This window comes from Chenopodium quinoa, unplaced genomic scaffold (assembly GCF_001683475.1).
Source record: "Chenopodium quinoa cultivar QQ74 unplaced genomic scaffold, ASM168347v1, whole genome shotgun sequence".
Taxonomy (NCBI): Eukaryota; Viridiplantae; Streptophyta; class Magnoliopsida; order Caryophyllales; family Amaranthaceae; genus Chenopodium; species Chenopodium quinoa.
In genome coordinates this window covers 2,629,893-2,647,001 of record NW_018745454.1, presented here as the reverse complement: position 1 = coordinate 2,647,001, position 17,109 = coordinate 2,629,893, and the positions used below count along the sequence as shown (strand labels likewise).

The window sequence follows — 17,109 nt, the reverse complement described above, 5'->3', positions numbered from 1 at the left end:
TAATACTTTTTTTTTTTTTTTTTTTTTGAGAACTCCTACAATAATACTTCATACTACATATGAATGGCATATTTTACTTTTCATTACTCTATGTATAAAACTTCTAGAATAAGTAGATTTATGTAAATAAATGCTAATACCTACAGTATATTATTTGTTCTTGGTTCTTATTATACAGTCGATTCTTTTGAAAATTTGACACTAAAAGCCTATCTACTAATCGTAAAATAAACTTAGTGCTTCTACTTTTCAACGTTTTTTTAGGAATAAAACTTTAATTTTCTTGGGATGCAATAGGTGGGACCCTTTTTTAAGATTATGGAGTAGATTCACTTAGATTAGCTACGACAAGGAGCCTACTTCCCTCCTTTTTTTTCCTAATGGAACCTCCAAAAGACAATCCCTACTATAACAGGTTAACAGCATATTATAGGAAGACATATATAGAGATATTATTATAGTCCTATGTTTATTTTTAATTTAATTAAAATATGAATGAAGAATCTTAATAATTTTCTACTCCTAGAAAGAAATTACTAAGAAAAAATACTCTTACTCCATCCCTTAACATTATGAATCTTATTATCATGCAACTCATGCCTAGTTAAATTTTAAGAAAACAGGGTAGAGACATGAAAGAGGTTCAATTTCAGGTCTTAGGTGTAGTATCACTTTTACTTTAACCAATTAATGTAGTTAATACGGAGTAACATTAGATGTTATATATGATTTAAATTAATTGTACCTTATCTACCAGACTCCCACAATCCATTGTAAATGATAGTAGTTATTATTATGACGACAAATTCGATGAGTAAGTAGTTAAAAAATTTAAAATCAATGTACCTTACTAGGTTTATGTTGAGCCCATGAGAAAACCCACATGTGAGTGAAAGTGTTGTCCCACATTGAAAGAATATAAAAGTGAAGAGAAATATTGGGATGTGTATCCTACATTGAAGAAAAGAGAAAGTCTTGTCCACTTTATAAGGCTAAGAGGCTACTCCCCTCATTGCCATATGGTTTTGAGGTGGAATCTCCTTGGTCGTATAAAGTGGACAATTGTACGTGACGGGTGTGGCCCAGACCCGTTTATTAGTTTAACAAATTAATTACGGTTACAGTTGTGCGTACCAAGGGGCCTACCAACCACATATATACCATACTAGATTGCTAGTGGTTTGTCACATACCAAAACATGAAACACCCCCACCAGCCTTCCCTTATATAAATACAAGATACCCCCTTTCTATTCATCCCCCAAACACAAAAACCACAAACATGGGTTTCCCAGTTGGATACACCGAAGTATTCATCCCAACTCTCTTCATCCACACTCTCACCTTCTTCACATTACTCCGTAAAATCCTCTTCAATCTCTTCAACTACATGGGCCTGTCCGACTTCCTCGAGCCAGGCCCTATAGCCCTCGATCAGCTACCTCCACCACTAAACGCTACCACCATCCCTCGAATAACGGTGGGGCCCACCTCCCCACCATTATCCGCCATCGTAACACGAGAACTCCTCCCCCTCGTACGTGTCTCAAAGGAGCAACAAGAGAAGGAAAGCTGCGCAGTGTGCTTGTATGAGTTTAGCAGTGGTGAAGAGATCAGGTGGTTATCCAACTGTAAACACATTTTTCATAAAGATTGTCTTGACCGTTGGATGGACCTTGATCATCGTACGTGTCCTCTTTGCCGTACACCTTTCCTTCTTCATGATTTGCTTGATGAGTTTAATCAACGGCTATTAGCTGCTGATTCTTGCGATCTTCTTCAGTATGTTGATCATTATAACTACACTGGATTTTCTCTTTAATTTCTTTTCTTTTTACTAGGATTAAATAGTTTTATTTGTCACTTTTTTAAAATTTTCTTAGTGCATATGATTATGAGGTTGTACATCACTAATGATAATTTAGGAGGGTTTATGTTCATAATATAATAAAAACATCATACTGAACATTGTTATATGATACAAGTATATAATTTCTTCTAAACTATTATAGTGTCATTTTCATCATTTTTTTTGTTCATTGTTAAATATCAATTATATTGTAGATAATTATGATGTTAAACTCATCATAAAAAAAAATGATTATGGTTATTATTTAAGCAAATAATTAATTATTGTACTAACTTTAATTATTCATATAAATTGAGTGTAATTTGCTAAAATTTAACTTATTTAACAATCTATAAGACTAATAATCTATTTCGTACAAATTATAAATAATTAAAATGATTAAAATTCATAATTGTACGGTTTTATGATAATGCCTAGTGAAAGTGGATAGGACCATGAGAGGTTCAAAAATCATTACCAAAAAAATTAAAAATAAAATTAAAAATTGTAAAAAGAGAAAATCTTAATAAGTACTCGAAAGTAATTGACACAGATAGCTAGATAACAAGCGATATGATCGGATCTTGTCACCATATAATAGCATAATTTTGCAATTATTTTTTTTGCTATAGGTAGTTGTACTAGTGGATCAGTGTTTTTATGTGGTCCTGCATGTGTATAATTACAATAATACTACTAATAAATTAAAAATGTATTTTTTATGTGTAAAAATGAAGAGGAAAAAACAAATCTTTTGATTAATAATTCATGTTCTAGCCACTAATTTACATTTACCCATCACCTCTTAATTATTATTTTAAACTTTATACTCTAAGATGCAATCATCTATTAGACTTGAAAATCAAAGTTTTTAGATATCCAAGATCATTATAAAAGTTTGTTTTGTCCCTTAAAGTACCTTAAAGCAATAAACCATTTTTTTTGTCTCTTAGTTTTGTGAATTTTTGATAATCGAAGTAGCTTCTCATCGAAGCTCAATGATAGTCATAATTAACTCGTGCTGGCTTGGTTCGATTCTCATCCCTTTCAATTAAACTTCTTTAGCTGAAGCATAAGATTGAGTCTTTCACGACAAATATATCACTTGTATATATGTGACACAAGTCATCGTTGGTAAGATTCATACTCCATATCTATAATTTCAATTAATACATGTATATAATAATAAAATATAAATCCGACTTATTAATTAAATTAGAAAAACATAAATAATTAAGATAGGAGAGTGATTGTGTATGCAGAAATCATGTGTATAAATGCTTTTACACTTTTCCCAAACTTGATAATATGGGTGACTAAATCATGCCATCCTAGCAAATCTTGTATTCTTGTCCCCCATTGTTTTCTTAGTAAACACATTACATACAAAAGGGACCATATTATAATATTTATTTAAATTTGGAGACATAAAATGGTTCAATGTTTTTTCAAAGTATAGTAGTAGTTGTATTAAGTGATGAATGAGTAGTATCTAATTTTTGGGTGTATGTGCGCACTTGATCTATCCCTATCTCAGGCTTCTGTACTCTGAATTCCTCCTATTTCTGTTAATTTTTTCAACTTGCTGTTAAACATTTTTTCTCTTCTAAGTTGATGGCACATGTCCTCCATTATTTTTCCTGACAACTTCTATCGTTCCCTTTCTTTTTCTTTTTTATCCCCTGTTATTTTCTTGGTTGGGACGGTGGATGTTATGTCGGGGACTCATCAAACATTCGAGATAGTAATGATTTATGATCGGATTTAGTAATCTAAGAAGGATATGGGTGGAGGTTGAAGACGGACTAACAATGTGGAAAGACTTGTAGCTTTCAGTATTAAGCATAACACGAGTATATAAATGTGATCGATGTCAACAAGAAGTGGGTAATTTTATCATGCACTAATCCCCATATGAATATATAATTAAGGTATCATAAGCACAACTAATGATATGATGATTAATTATAAGAAAAATCATTACAAAACTTGAAATTAACAAAAATTGGCTGCCGCCTAAGCTAAGGAATATGTCAAATCCTAAATGCTGTAATACCTAACAGTGTAACACCCACCCCAACTTTAATTAATCACCTAAAGTCTCCATTTTTTTTTTTTTTTTTTTTTTTTTTGGGACGTAAAGTCTCCATTGTTAATAACCCATTTTTGTCATTGATTTTGGGCCTACGAATCTTTCTACCTTGTCGGCCCTGGGGCCCATTGCCCTTGCTTCGATCCTGTTTACAGAGTTACAGTACATACTTGTACTACTCTAATAGTAAGTCTAATTTTAATTAGTCTTCTTGTTTAAGTAATTAATTAATGAGTCAAAATTATGGGGTTCTCTTATCTAAATCTACATCAAAAGTTTAAAAACAAACTTGGCTGTTAGATTAAAGTCTATTCTCATATATACGGAGCGCTCTTTTTATATCTCATGTGATGTTGGTCCTCTCACCTACTGACTACGAAATTTCTTTCAATAACCAAATAGTATTAAATTTATGGCTCCATTATCCACCAAAAACGACCTACTACACTAAAACTCGGGCCCTATCAATTGTCATATGTTCTCAAACCTAACATGAAGGTGTACTCTACAGTCTTTAGTGGCTATTCTGGCTAATATAGCCATAAACTAATACAAGTATAGTCTAAACTTCTTTTTATATCACAAATTAATTGCTATTAAATTGCCAACAATTCAGATAAAAATAAAATTGAGGAAGTATACAGTGAGGTTCCTGGAAGAAACATAATTTGGCTCTTAAACATACAAGTGAGGTTCATAACATTATAAATTATATATGTTGATGTTTTTATTATATTGTTATCCGACCAAGAATGTTGGACACCAGGAATCAAGTACATTATAGATGTTCTTATATTATATCTAGTGATTAATCTTATTAATATTCCATTATTGAACTCATCAACTCTTTTTGCTATTCTATACTGATATTTAATTAGCTCAAATTCATGATTAAAGTTCATATAATAAGTGAACAAAATATGGCCTTGCCCTTGCCAACCTCCTTTCTGAGATTGCGAAACTTGCGTGCCCATATCAAACAGTTGGGTCATGTTAAGGTTTGATCATTATATGTCTACTCGAATCAAGTTAGATGAGTTACATTCGATCAGCTCAATAATCAAGCTAAGCATGTTAATATAATGACAACTTAAACTACAACAACATTTAGTATAGTACACTGTCACAAGTGGAAGAATAGCTAGCATTAATGATTCAATTTACTTGCAATAATTAAGGCATTTTATTTGCATCATACAAGCATGTGATGCATAATATCATTCCTTCTTATGCTTTCTTACAAAGAATTTAGCCAACACTTCACAACTCTGTATATGAATTGTATAACTAGCCTTAAACTAACGGGCAGGATAACCATATGCAACGGCGATCTGAGGATTCCCAGCAACTGATGGGGGGTGAGCTCTGGGATCCATGCGTGACATCTGCTGTACAGGAGGGACTGTCATTGCAGGAAACGCGCTAATGATGCCATCTCTTTTATCTAACTCAAGCTTATGCTGCGTCTGCATTATTTTATCATTAACATATACAGTGATGAATTGTATTAGGATAGAATGCTCTGTATCTCAAAGCTGACATAATATGTTAAATAATGTATGTTACACAATCTAGGAAATACTAGAACAAATGACAGCAAAAATTTGCAGAGTTAAGTAGTGTAGCTAGTCCTGCATACCTGCATACATGCACAAACCCTGCAAATGTCCAAAATATGTGAATTAGTTTGTATATAGTCATCAAAGCAACCAGATCATATTCAATCAGTAGACATGACAAACTTACGTGCACATAACTGTATCTGATAAACAGTTCAAGCATTGTGAAAGGTCATTGAGTTCTTCGCTTCCAGTTAAGCAAGCAACTATTGAACATAAGCATGCAAAATACTGGAGGAAGAACATGAATCCCTAACCCCCAAAGATATATCAGTTAGTACAATTATCAAAGAAATTTTGGAAATCAAACATAATGAAGGGGAAGATGGAGTACAATTATGCAGTTGTCGCATTTTGTAGTGTGAATGTTGAACTCGTCTTGCAACATGAAGCGCGTTGAGGCAACAGAATTTGAGAAACAACATACAACCTGATATAAAACACTAAGTTCATCACAAAATAGTTGTCCACTTTCCTTTTAATAAGGGCTTATTGTAACAAGAAGGATCACTACTTCACTAGTCTAATTTATGTTCCAAATCAAACCTTACAGGAATGTTATGGTACATACTTTTAGTCAATTCCTTAATATCATCTCTGAACTACATTTAGGGATCGGATGGAATGTACCAAGTTTCGTAATTGAACACTTGAATCGATCAGAACAAAGTAGTAAAACAGTCATGAAGTTAAATGCAAATTAAAGCAAGAAAGGGAATGTAAACCTCAGTACAAAGACAAAATTCAGGACATTTTTGCTCTCCACACTTGCCACTACAGGGCATATATCCACCACAACATGTGTATCTGTCAGAAAAAAAAAAAAAAAAAAAAAAAAGTATCAGCATTTTATGTTATGTTATGTTCATGCATATACACAAAAGTTTCATAGACTACTTAATATTGAAGTTATGCAAGTTCAATTAACCTTCTCATATCACCATACAAGGCTCGTTTGCGAAGCATGTAAGAAGCACATGGTGCACTGCATATTAGTAAAACTTTATTAACACATATCATAAAACATACATTTACAAGTTAACTTTAGCCTTTAGGGCGTGACATAGTGACAAGTTTGTCCACATTTAAGTGAATTAACCATTCTTAGCTAATTTATAATACATGTAAAACTAAAGATTAGATATGTACTATGAAAAATGTATGACTTTGATATGATTCTGAATTATTCGGAAATATATTAATTAACTACATGTTCAAATATATTACCCTGTTATTCCAAGGTTGTGTCGGTTTGAAGAATAATATGGAGTGTTGAATTTTATTTCCTAGGGAAACTTATTAGTTAGATATCTTTTCCACTCCTAAGAAATTCATTGCAATACTTATTTCAACTAAAAGTCCGCCACAAAAGTCAACTTTAAAAAATAAAAATAAATAAATAAATAATTGAAAATGATGGAGGAATTATATTCACCAAATGATCTTAAAAAAGTTTAAAGAGACAAATAAAAGTAAATTAGCAAAAAAAAGGTTGAAGGAATTAAATTCACCAAATGATCATTAAAGAAATTTGTAAAGTTAAAATAAATTACTCACCACCAAGCTGCATAGCAACAATCTGCAAAGTTCGAAAAACAAATTGTAAATATATAATCGAATATTATTAACAAGGAATATATAAATAATTATGAAAAAAACAGAGAAAGGAAACAACAAGCAGGGTTAACGGAAAGAGTTTGCATGAGTTCGACTGTCCAATTATTGTGATAGCTTTGCCTCATTTTCATCTTCTCCAATTGCGCGTCCGAAGCCATTTTTATTATAATAACGAGTTAATTATAATTGATTTACCACCAAAATTCAACTAGATGAATGATTAAGGTTTTTTATGTTATTATTATCTTATGAAATAATAATGCAATATACTGTACTGATTTTAATTGTTTTGTTTTGTGTTAGTAAATAGATAATTAATGGAAATGACAAATAAAAATGGAGGAATTATTGGATTGAAGAAGAAAAGGACTGAAATTCGGTAATAAATAACGGTGGAAGATAAGAATAGTCTAATTATAGAGAAACTTTCCAAATTTGCGTTGAAATATTTTTGTTTTGTTCATTTTTAGAATTGTTAGTTTTTTGGACATCAACTAACTAATGTAATAGTGTGGCGCTAAACCCGCCAATTATGGCTTCAGCCCATCAATTTAAAAATGTTTTATTACAATTTGATTACATCTGTTTTATTAGTCGTACCCAATTTAGGAATTTTTTTACTTTTAGAGGATACAATTCTTGTTAAATTAGGGTGATTTGAAAACCTCTACTAGGTTAGTTGTTGAGAATTTTACTTAAAAAGTAAATGACCATTAATCTATTACTTCGTATATTCAACAGGCAATGAGACTTAAACCCTTAAGGCTTTAATCGCGTCATTGAGTGGTCACTTAAATCTTATAAATCTTATAGACTTTCTTTACAAATAACTATACTACTATGGATAAGTTTTTTTTTTTTTTTTTTTTTTTTTTTTTTTTTTTTTTTTTTTGGGACAACAAAATTAAATAAATATACTTGTATGTATTAGGATCTTGATTTTTACTAAAATAAAATCCAAGGTCTCTAATATAAACATTTGGCCAATTAATAATTTAAAATCAATGTAACAAAAATGGAGGATATATCATTTATATCATTTATGTCTTGTCTAAGGTGAAGTGTACGACACCAATTTTGATTTCTGGTCGAGGAGTACGGGATTATGAGCCAATGAAGGTTCACGTCAGAAACTACAACATATTGTCACACTCCCTTGCAAGAGGCTGCATAGGACAGCGTTATATGAGTCAAGGGTACTTAAGAAAGTCATTTTGCGAGTGCAATTGTAGTTTCCTTTATTTCGAACTTGTAATTGGTTCTTTTGTCTTTGTATTGTTCGATTACGATATCTTATGTAAGTGCCGTATGGCTTATTATTAATGAATTTTATCTTCCCCTTCAAAAAAAAAAAAAAAAAGTAGTACTCTAGTAGCGCATGGTCTTTGGTGTTAAGAAATAAGCTTTAAAATTAATAATGAAACTCATTTTAAATTGGGCTTTGGTCCATAGTATCAGAACGTTGGGCAAGGCCCATAGGGTACAAAGTCTTTATTACTTTAACTTCACCGGTTCTAATTAAGCTCTTACCATTTTTAGCGGATTCTATATATCGAGTACTCAGTAAATAGAGGTGTCAATTCAAATGATCCGATTAAGTCTGATTAGGTCGGAGTTGGGTCAATTTTAAAAGTTGAGTCATATTAAATTATTAAGTCCACACAAGTCCATATCTAAATTGATTTTTTTTTTCGGATCGGTTTAGGATGTGGTTTTGACACCTCTATCAGTAAGTACTACTCCCTTATTTTTTTTAATTTTTTTTAATGCAACAGTTTGATGACATATTTGTAAGACATAACTTTGACTATTAATATCTTTAATTGTCTATTAGTATAAATTGTAACAAAATTATATTATAAAAGTAGACATTGTGACGAATCTAATGATATATTATATAATAATATTGATTTATTTTATAATATCAAAAAAAATTAAGTCAAACATGTCCCCATGTGAATAGTACAAAAGTCAAACCGTTACATTTTTAAAAATTTAAAGGAGTACCTTAGTTTTAAATATATATTTTATAATTTTCTAATATTTTGTCCTTTTCATTTTATAATATTTTCAACATTTTTCACTTAATTTCATTTAAAAAAAAACTCTTTTTACTACTATATCGTGTTATTTCACAATACTTACACATTTTCATTTATTAACCTCTCTTATTTTATCTCTACCTACTTTTATTGTATACTAATACTAAGGGTCTGTTCACATTTACTTAATTTCAGTTCAGTTCAGTTCAGCTCCAATCAGTTCAGTTCAGTTCAGTTCAGCTCTAATAATATAAGTTCAGTTCGGTTCAGTTCAGTTCAGCTCTTAATTTCCCTCTCTTAGCTCAACTCAGTTCAGTTCAGCTCCAATCAATTTAGTTCAGTTCAGTAAATGTGAACATACCCTAAAATTAAAAAGTACTGTGTAATACTAATGTTACAAACATTATATGTAGGAATGTAGGATTTTTTTTTATTTTTTTTTCAAATATACATCAAAGAGGCAAATTAAGTAGTGTACTTAGCAACATTAACTTGATTAGTCTTGGTAATTCGAGTAATTTTTACTTTACCCAACTTTTTTTTTAAAAAAAATTGCTATGTTTTATGTTTGAGTTTTATATTTGTCATGTACATTTGATTTAATTATATAACTAAGTACTTCATATAAATCATTTCAATTATAATTAATTAATTAACATTTATAAAAAAAATTCCATTATATTTTTTTTTACCCTCACATTTCTTACTTTTAAGTAAACAATTAACCTAAGATAATATATTACTCAAAATTTTTCTAAAACTTGATATTGATTAAATCAATGCAATAAATAGCAGATGGAATAAAAAGTACAACCTTATTTGAATATAAAGTACGAAGTATAAGTTTATGTCAATTAATTAAACTACTTCTTATATCATGTAATAACACCTAACATAGAACATACAAGAAGTGCAGTATGAAGTGAAAATGCTAGATTTTTTTTAAATTACCCACATTTGCATCTTCGCATGTATTGCTATATATATGTACAAGCTAAGAACTCCTCTTCTTCCACCACAGCAACAAAAATAAATAAATAAATAAATAAATAAATGTTCCCATTCCCCACCCTTTCACTTCAAAAAAAAAAAAAAATAAATAAAAAAATAAAAATCCTAATTACCTATTTGCTGGTTGTTACATAAATTACATATATTTTTAGTTCCCGTTATATAGTTTTTACAAGTATTTGTTTCATTACGAAATTATGTATAATTGTTTAAAAAAAAAAAAAAAACCTCATATAAAACGATAAAATATGTTATAAGTAATAAGGAACTGAAATAATCTAAAGTAAACCTAGTTTATATACATGTATGATACAACTTAAAATTTGAAATGATCGATAAACAGCGTTGCAATATCTTATAAGCTTTGGGTTTTAAAAAAAAATAATAATTTTTCTTACAAAAAAAGAAATACAATTTAAAATTTGAGATGATCGATAAACAATTTGCAATATCTATTAAGTTTCGTGTTTTTAAAAGAAAATTGAATTTTCTTATAAAAAAAAAATAATTGATTCCAGATTTTATATTCCATCCAATTGATCGATAATGAACATAATTTTACAAGTATATATAATATATATAATTGTATACATATCTTGGCACTCGTATAATAAAATCGAATGTTATTATTATGTTAATTAGGAACAAGAATGAATATGTGCATACTAACTTTCAAAAGAATTTCTCTATTTTTAAAAATCTTTTAAAGTTATTTTCATTTATTTTACGCCAATTAATTTAGTTATAATTATAAATCAAATACTTTCAGAAAAAACAAATGGAACCAAACACTTACACCATTGCGTAATCTATTGCCAAAAAAGGCACCACCTTTGGACAAAAAAAATATGACATGTCATACCCACAGTCCATTTCTTGATCCATATATTAAAATAATAAAATACATGTGGATGCTATTCATGTAATTACACACTCAAACTAAGGGTATAATGGAATTTCAAATTTCTGAAATATCGAGAAACTCATCTTCATTTTTATTTATTTATAAAATTTAATTTTTTTATATTTTTTTTTATTGCAACCACACTAAACAAAAAAAAACTAAAAAAAAACCCTTATTATAAATATAGAAGTAACTCCACGTCTTTGATAAGAGATCTGCAAAGCTAGACAACGACGAATAATTGAGAGAAAAATTAAATTAAAACATCTTTCAACCCTCAAAAAAAAAAAAAAAAAAAAAACAGAAGAACTGAACGAAATTATTTTTAGCAGATCTGAAATTTGTGAAAAATCAAGAAGAAAATTATGAGGATTAGAAAAAACGCAAGGCTAATATCATCTTCATCTTCTTCATCATCATTTCTAGTTTGTCAGCTCAATCGTTCTCCTTGGGATGTCGACTCTTTCTCTCTCCAGGTATTTTCATTTTCATTTTTTTTTTAATTTTCTGGTTTCAGATCTAATTTTTATCCCCGACAATTTCAATTTCAAATTCAAACTTTGTGTTAATTATTTTGAGAAATATCGTTATATTTTGTTGCATTTTCATTTTTTTCTGCAAAAAAAACTATTGTAGGCGCGATAAAAAAAAGTAGGGTTTGAAAATGGAGTTTATTTTTTGAGCTCCATTTCTAGGGTTCTAAGTAGTAAATATATATTTGATTTAAGATGATACTATTAAGCTGTAATTATCGTAATTAGAGTAGGTTAATGGTTTAATTAGTTCATCTTTAGTTAGCTTGTTTATTATTTTTTCACGACGTCGATTAATTTCACTCAGGGTGAATGGGGAGATGGATTTGCCGTTAATGGTAGCTTAGTGGATGCGTTTCCTTCTTCAGACAGGTATTTAATTAGCTAATCTTCGTATTATCTACTTCAATTATTTTCATCTCCAATGAAATTATTTTTTTCTCGAGTTCTAGGGTTTTAATTTTGGAAGGTTTTTTTTTTTTTTTTTTTTTTTTACAAAAGAAATCTTTCCGCTTAAATTCAAAAATTGATATAAAAAAAAAGTATCACTCTTTCTTTTTATCCTTTTATGATTGAAATGGTGGTTGTTAATACAGCTTCCCTAGTGGGGAGTCCATGGAATTATCGTTCGAGTACGTCGAAAAACCGCTACCGCCGCCGCCGCCACCACCACAGTCTCTTCTCGAGGAGAGAGAATTTGTTAAAGATGAACAACAACAACAACAAATTGGTGTTGGCAATGGAAGGAACAAAGGGTGGCAACATATCCATCACCAACTCAAGCCGCCACCGCTTAAGGTGGCACTTCCGCCAATCCCCACTCCTCCAAAGAAGCGGGGACGGCCCAAGAAGCCCACCACACCCGCAACAACACCTACGACACCAACGGTAATCACCCCGGCAACCACAAAGCCCGCGAATAATAATAGTGTTAGTAGCAATAGCAACCCGTATGAGTTTTACTATTATTCCGGGTTCGGGCCGAGGTGGAGCAAGAGAAGAGGAGGGAACAAGCACAATGTGGGTAATGATAGCAATTATTTCAATACAACAACGATCAATGAAGTTGACGAATCGGCTGGTTCTTCCTCAACTAGTCATAATATTATGAGTGAAGACGATAAAGATGATGATGACGACAACAAGAAAATGAAGGGTAATACTATTACTAATGCTGGTACTAAAATTGTTGAGATGGATAGTAATTTGGATAATGAAATCGACTATATCGAAGACGATTTCGATGATGATGAAGAAGATGAAGATGAAAATAATGGTGGTAGGAGAATTCGTAAGCCTGTGAAAGCTAGGTCACTTAAATCGTTAATGTGATTTTATTATCAATGCTTAATTTTGCTTAGTTGCTGCTAGGAAGGTCGAAGGTTGTAGCTTGTAGGTTTTTTTTTTCTTTTGTTGTTTGTATTTGTCGAAATTTTATGGTGTTTTTTTTTCTTATCTTTTTTCTAATGTGTTGTATTGTGCTGTCATTTGAACTAGCTGACCGTCGAGTAAGAATAGCAAGCTTTTTCAAAAAAAAAAATATTATTTTGAAAGTGACTTGTCAAATGAGCAATCCTCTATATATTGGTCAAACTTTGAAAGCCTAACGACTCCCTCCATTTTTTTTATAATTACAACAATTTAACTTTTACACTATTCGTATGTTTTACTTAGACTAACTTTAACGGTTTATAGTTAAGTATAAATATTGTCATGTGAAATTTTATTAGATTCAACTCAATTTATTTATATAATTTTATCATTAAATGTTTATAATTTAATTTTTACAAATTGCTAATTAAAGATATTAACAATAAAAAACATGAACCGGCCAGCGTAAAAATAGAAGTGTTGCTAAAAAAAAGGTGGAGCTATATTAAGGTATTTTTTTCACTTTATTTAATTAAAATTCAGTATAAGTCAATTGAGTAAAAACTAATTTGAAAATTTGTAAATAATTAATAACATGAAAAAAATACTTATATTTAATAACCAATAAAAATGATTTATAATTTGGTAAAAATAATTTCAATTAAAAAAAATGAAAGATAATTTGTGTATTTAATATCGAAATATAATTCGTATTAATTTAAGGATATCTCTTGATATAGCTAGTTTTTAAATATTTTTAAAGTAGTTTTAATGTGTGTTATAACATAGTTTTAATGTGTGTCATCAAATCAATATGTCCATAACAAATAATTTTCCATCCATTTTTCTTTTAAAAATAACAATCTAATTGATTAAAAAAATTAAACATTCAATCTTATGCCTTAAACATTAAGTTAAAAAAAAGTAACTAACTTTTAATAATGATTTTTTTTTTTGTTTTATAATGTTTATTTTATTAATCTTTAGTTGATAATCTAAATTGTTAAAATTAATAATTTAGGTGAATATTCATCGGCTTTAAGCATTCAATTCATCACAGATTTCATTAAGTGTAATATCAAAATAGCAATTTTGACTAAATGGCGAATGCTTTAACTGGTAAATATCTGAAAAAATAGAATTTTAAAATAAAAGATAATTTTATCACTCCTTATATTCCGAACACTTTTTTTAGTTTGGAAAGTGTATTTTTATTTTCCCATTAATTAATTTAAACACTTCTTTAACATGGATATATCATCTTTAAATTAGTTATATGAGTCAATGATTTCTTGTTCATGTGACAAATGTTGGGTGTCTATAACTACAAGTTTATAAGTTTAAATCTCCTTTCCTCTCTAAAAGTATAGGACTTTATAGTATTGAATTTATCTACTAAAAGAGTAAGAACTTGAGACCAAATTAACATGGGCTGAAATATGAAATATTCCGTATATCATTATACATCGCTCACAGTCCGATATATCATGAGCACAAAATACATTGAAGCGGATTGTCTTTTAATATTATAATTTTGTTAAAGACGCAACCAACATTCAACACGATGATATGAGTACTTTTTTTTTTTTTTGAAGGATGATACGAGTATGTAATTGCCTTATATTGGAAGAAAAAATAAAACAGAGAAAATTTTCAATTTTGTGCTTAAGATATAAATTAGTCATAGTATTTCAATTCATTATACATATATAGTTATAGGATATTCTATTTGTTTTCCAAATGGGTAAATCATAGTTTTACACTAAATTGTCAAAATTTGATACTGTGTTATGTAACTTTTGATAAAGCAGCCCATACATTTGCCATTACTCTTATTATTTGAGAATGGGGAAATGTTCAACTGGCTATAGATTCTCTCGATTTAATGTATGAGATCCGGGATCGATTCTCACTCACACTATATACAGATTTGGTTATAACTTGTGTATGTTGGACGATTATGTTATGTTTGATGCAAATCATCCCACAAGCGCAAGCGTCTCTCGTGTTGTCTAGATGAAGTTCAAATTCAACTTTGATCAAAGCAGTACGATGAATAAAGCAGGCTTACTTAGATAATCTTCATACATGGTGTACTTGCCATTCGATACAGATGTTTATGTTTATATGATTTTATCATATGCTTGTAGTTATTCTGTAAAAAGATTGTTACAGAGTAAAAACAGAAGAGTTCATTGAAAATGTTATCTTGGTTATGTTCGAAATTTCAATGAGGTACATTTGTAAGACTTATATATCCTAAGTTCTAATATGGATCATGAAAATGCTCCTTTTTAATTTACTCCTTACTAAGTGCAGCCTACTTTGGTAAATATTACAGTTTGAAGTGTAATGTCTAAATCATTCAGCTATTCAATATCTGTTTTAGAGCTTGTACTTTTGCTAGTAAGAAGAATAACAAAGGAATTTTCAAATTTTAGCTCTAGTTCATTCTAAAATATTGTACATAGGTTGATTGATCGATAGACCCATCTTAGAGATGGGTGAAAAAAATTCAATCTCATGAACATTTTAATTTTCCCAAAATACATAAGAACGTTTACAGTTACGTGACTAAATGAGTGTTTATATAGAATAAAACCCCGAATACGATGTTTCTGCCCCTTTATGAGATTATGTTGAAGAATAAACATCTCAAGTGTCACCACATGTAAGTGTCCCACATTTGTTGAAGAAGAGAGAGTTAAACACTTTATAAGGCTAAGGGGCTACTCCTCCTATTGCCATATGGTTTTGGGATGGAACCTCCTTGGACTTGTGAAGTGGACTCTCTCTCTTGGTTTGCGGGCGCGGCTCAGACCCGCGTTTGACATGGTATCAGAGCCAGGCCCACGATATGGGACCTTAAATGGCTAGTTAAAAGGGACCTTACATGTGAGGGGGAGTGTTGAAGAATAAACCTCTCAAATGTCACCACATGTAAGTGTCCCACATTAGTTGAAGAAGAGAGAGTTAAACACTTTATAAGGCTAAGGGGCTACTCCTCCTATTGCCATATGGTTTTGGGATGGAACCTCCTTGGACTTGTGAAGTGGACTCTCTCTCTTAGTTTGCGGGTGCGACCCAGACCCGCGTTTGACAGATTATGATAGCAATAGTAGTGAGCATACTAAAGATTGTGGTTCAAGAACTCCCAACAAATGCAACAAAAAGAAACCGGAAGGATAAAATAAAAGGCAGATTCTTTGAGCTTGTACTTTCTTTATTGCAAGTATTTTTATCATCATGATTTATGATATGTTTGTTTTTACACTCCCATTTAAAAAAAAGAGAGGAGGAATTGGGTTAGTGGGTTATCGGGTTGGGATGATCATTTTTATTTATACAGTAAATTGGTGATTTAGCCAACTTGGTAACCTTAGAAAACAGGCTCTCCTTTTATTTTTCAATCATAATGTTCCAATTTGTACTTTTATGATTCTTGTTTTTGACATTTCCATAGCATCTAATAATGTAACATCAATTGAATGAAAGACTAGCATTACAAGAATTTCTTTATGAACTCTACAGGTTGGAGTATATCTTAATCTAAACAATAATGTTCAAATTAAGGCTTGATTAATAGGTCGTTTATTAATTAACCTGCATCTTTATATATAACTTAAGTTCCATATAAAAGTGATTTATCCAAACAAACTTTTAATAAAAGATTAGATATGATCAAGAATACCACCACAAACAAATTAATCCATAAATTCGTTAAAGTATTCATCGTTACCAGTATCGAGATGTATACTCTATATATAATATGTTGGTACTGCAAGGTCCACAATTATTTATGATATCACCACAATTGTCAAAGGAACTAGAACCCTCCAAGTACAATTGTAAGCATATGAAGTACAATGCATCTATTAAATGAAAGACATATTTCTAAAATGAAAATATGAGATTGGACTACAACTAATCCTTAACTTAAACTTATACTAATACTATTATTAATTAGAATATATTTGGTGGTTAGTGCCCTAAATTTTGATGCCGCTAATAATGGTAGGTCCCTGCTTGTAGGCACAGCACAGTCTTGTTTCTCCTTATAATTGTAATGAAA

At 30.2% G+C, this 17,109-nt stretch overlaps 3 protein-coding genes across 3 annotated transcripts; 2 read left to right on the top strand and 1 right to left on the bottom strand.

Moving 5' to 3' along the window:
• Window positions 1–1,202: 1,202 nt before the first annotated feature.
• On the top strand, window positions 1,203–2,002 carry LOC110714309 (E3 ubiquitin-protein ligase RHA1B-like). Its single transcript, XM_021892813.1, has one exon. It carries the CDS (start codon window positions 1,282–1,284, stop codon window positions 1,819–1,821), a length of 540 nt encoding a protein of 179 aa, XP_021748505.1. The 5' UTR covers window positions 1,203–1,281; the 3' UTR covers window positions 1,822–2,002.
• Window positions 2,003–2,622: 620 nt separating this feature from the next.
• LOC110714308 lies at window positions 2,623–7,334 on the bottom strand. Its single transcript, XM_021892812.1, has 8 exons — window positions 7,235–7,334; window positions 7,117–7,138; window positions 6,488–6,544; window positions 6,285–6,366; window positions 5,894–5,989; window positions 5,687–5,811; window positions 5,580–5,598; window positions 2,623–5,406 (listed from the first exon to the last, which is right to left on the bottom strand). The coding sequence occupies exons 1-8, from the start codon at window positions 7,332–7,334 to the stop codon at window positions 5,239–5,241; spliced, it is 669 nt and encodes a 222-aa protein (XP_021748504.1). The 3' UTR covers window positions 2,623–5,238.
• Window positions 7,335–10,986: 3,652 nt separating this feature from the next.
• On the top strand, window positions 10,987–13,546 carry LOC110714483 (WASH complex subunit 3-like). The gene is made up of 3 exons (XM_021892999.1): window positions 10,987–11,609; window positions 11,974–12,038; window positions 12,263–13,546. Exons 1-3 carry the CDS (start codon window positions 11,499–11,501, stop codon window positions 12,996–12,998), a joined length of 912 nt encoding a protein of 303 aa, XP_021748691.1. The 5' UTR covers window positions 10,987–11,498; the 3' UTR covers window positions 12,999–13,546.
• The last annotated feature ends 3,563 nt before the right edge of the window (window positions 13,547–17,109 follow it).

What these genes read in the sequence shown, in the direction of transcription:
- LOC110714309 (XM_021892813.1), top strand. Translation starts at nt 1,282, where the DNA reads ATGGGTTTCCCAGTTGGATACACCGAAGTATTCATCCCAACTCTCTTC.
- LOC110714308 (XM_021892812.1), bottom strand. Translation starts at nt 7,334, where the DNA reads ATGGCTTCGGACGCGCAATTGGAGAAGATGAAAATGAGGCAAAGCTAT. An exon ending in TCTTTCCGTTAACCCTGCTT is followed by an intron (nt 7,139 to 7,234) that starts GTTGTTTCCTTT and finishes CGAACTTTGCAG; the next exon opens with ATTGTTGCTATGCAGCTTGG. An exon ending in TTGTATGGTGATATGAGAAG is followed by an intron (nt 6,367 to 6,487) that starts GTTAATTGAACT and finishes TTTTTCTGACAG; the next exon opens with ATACACATGTTGTGGTGGAT.
- LOC110714483 (XM_021892999.1), top strand. Translation starts at nt 11,499, where the DNA reads ATGAGGATTAGAAAAAACGCAAGGCTAATATCATCTTCATCTTCTTCA. An exon ending in TCGACTCTTTCTCTCTCCAG is followed by an intron (nt 11,610 to 11,973) that starts GTATTTTCATTT and finishes AATTTCACTCAG; the next exon opens with GGTGAATGGGGAGATGGATT. An exon ending in GCGTTTCCTTCTTCAGACAG is followed by an intron (nt 12,039 to 12,262) that starts GTATTTAATTAG and finishes TTGTTAATACAG; the next exon opens with CTTCCCTAGTGGGGAGTCCA.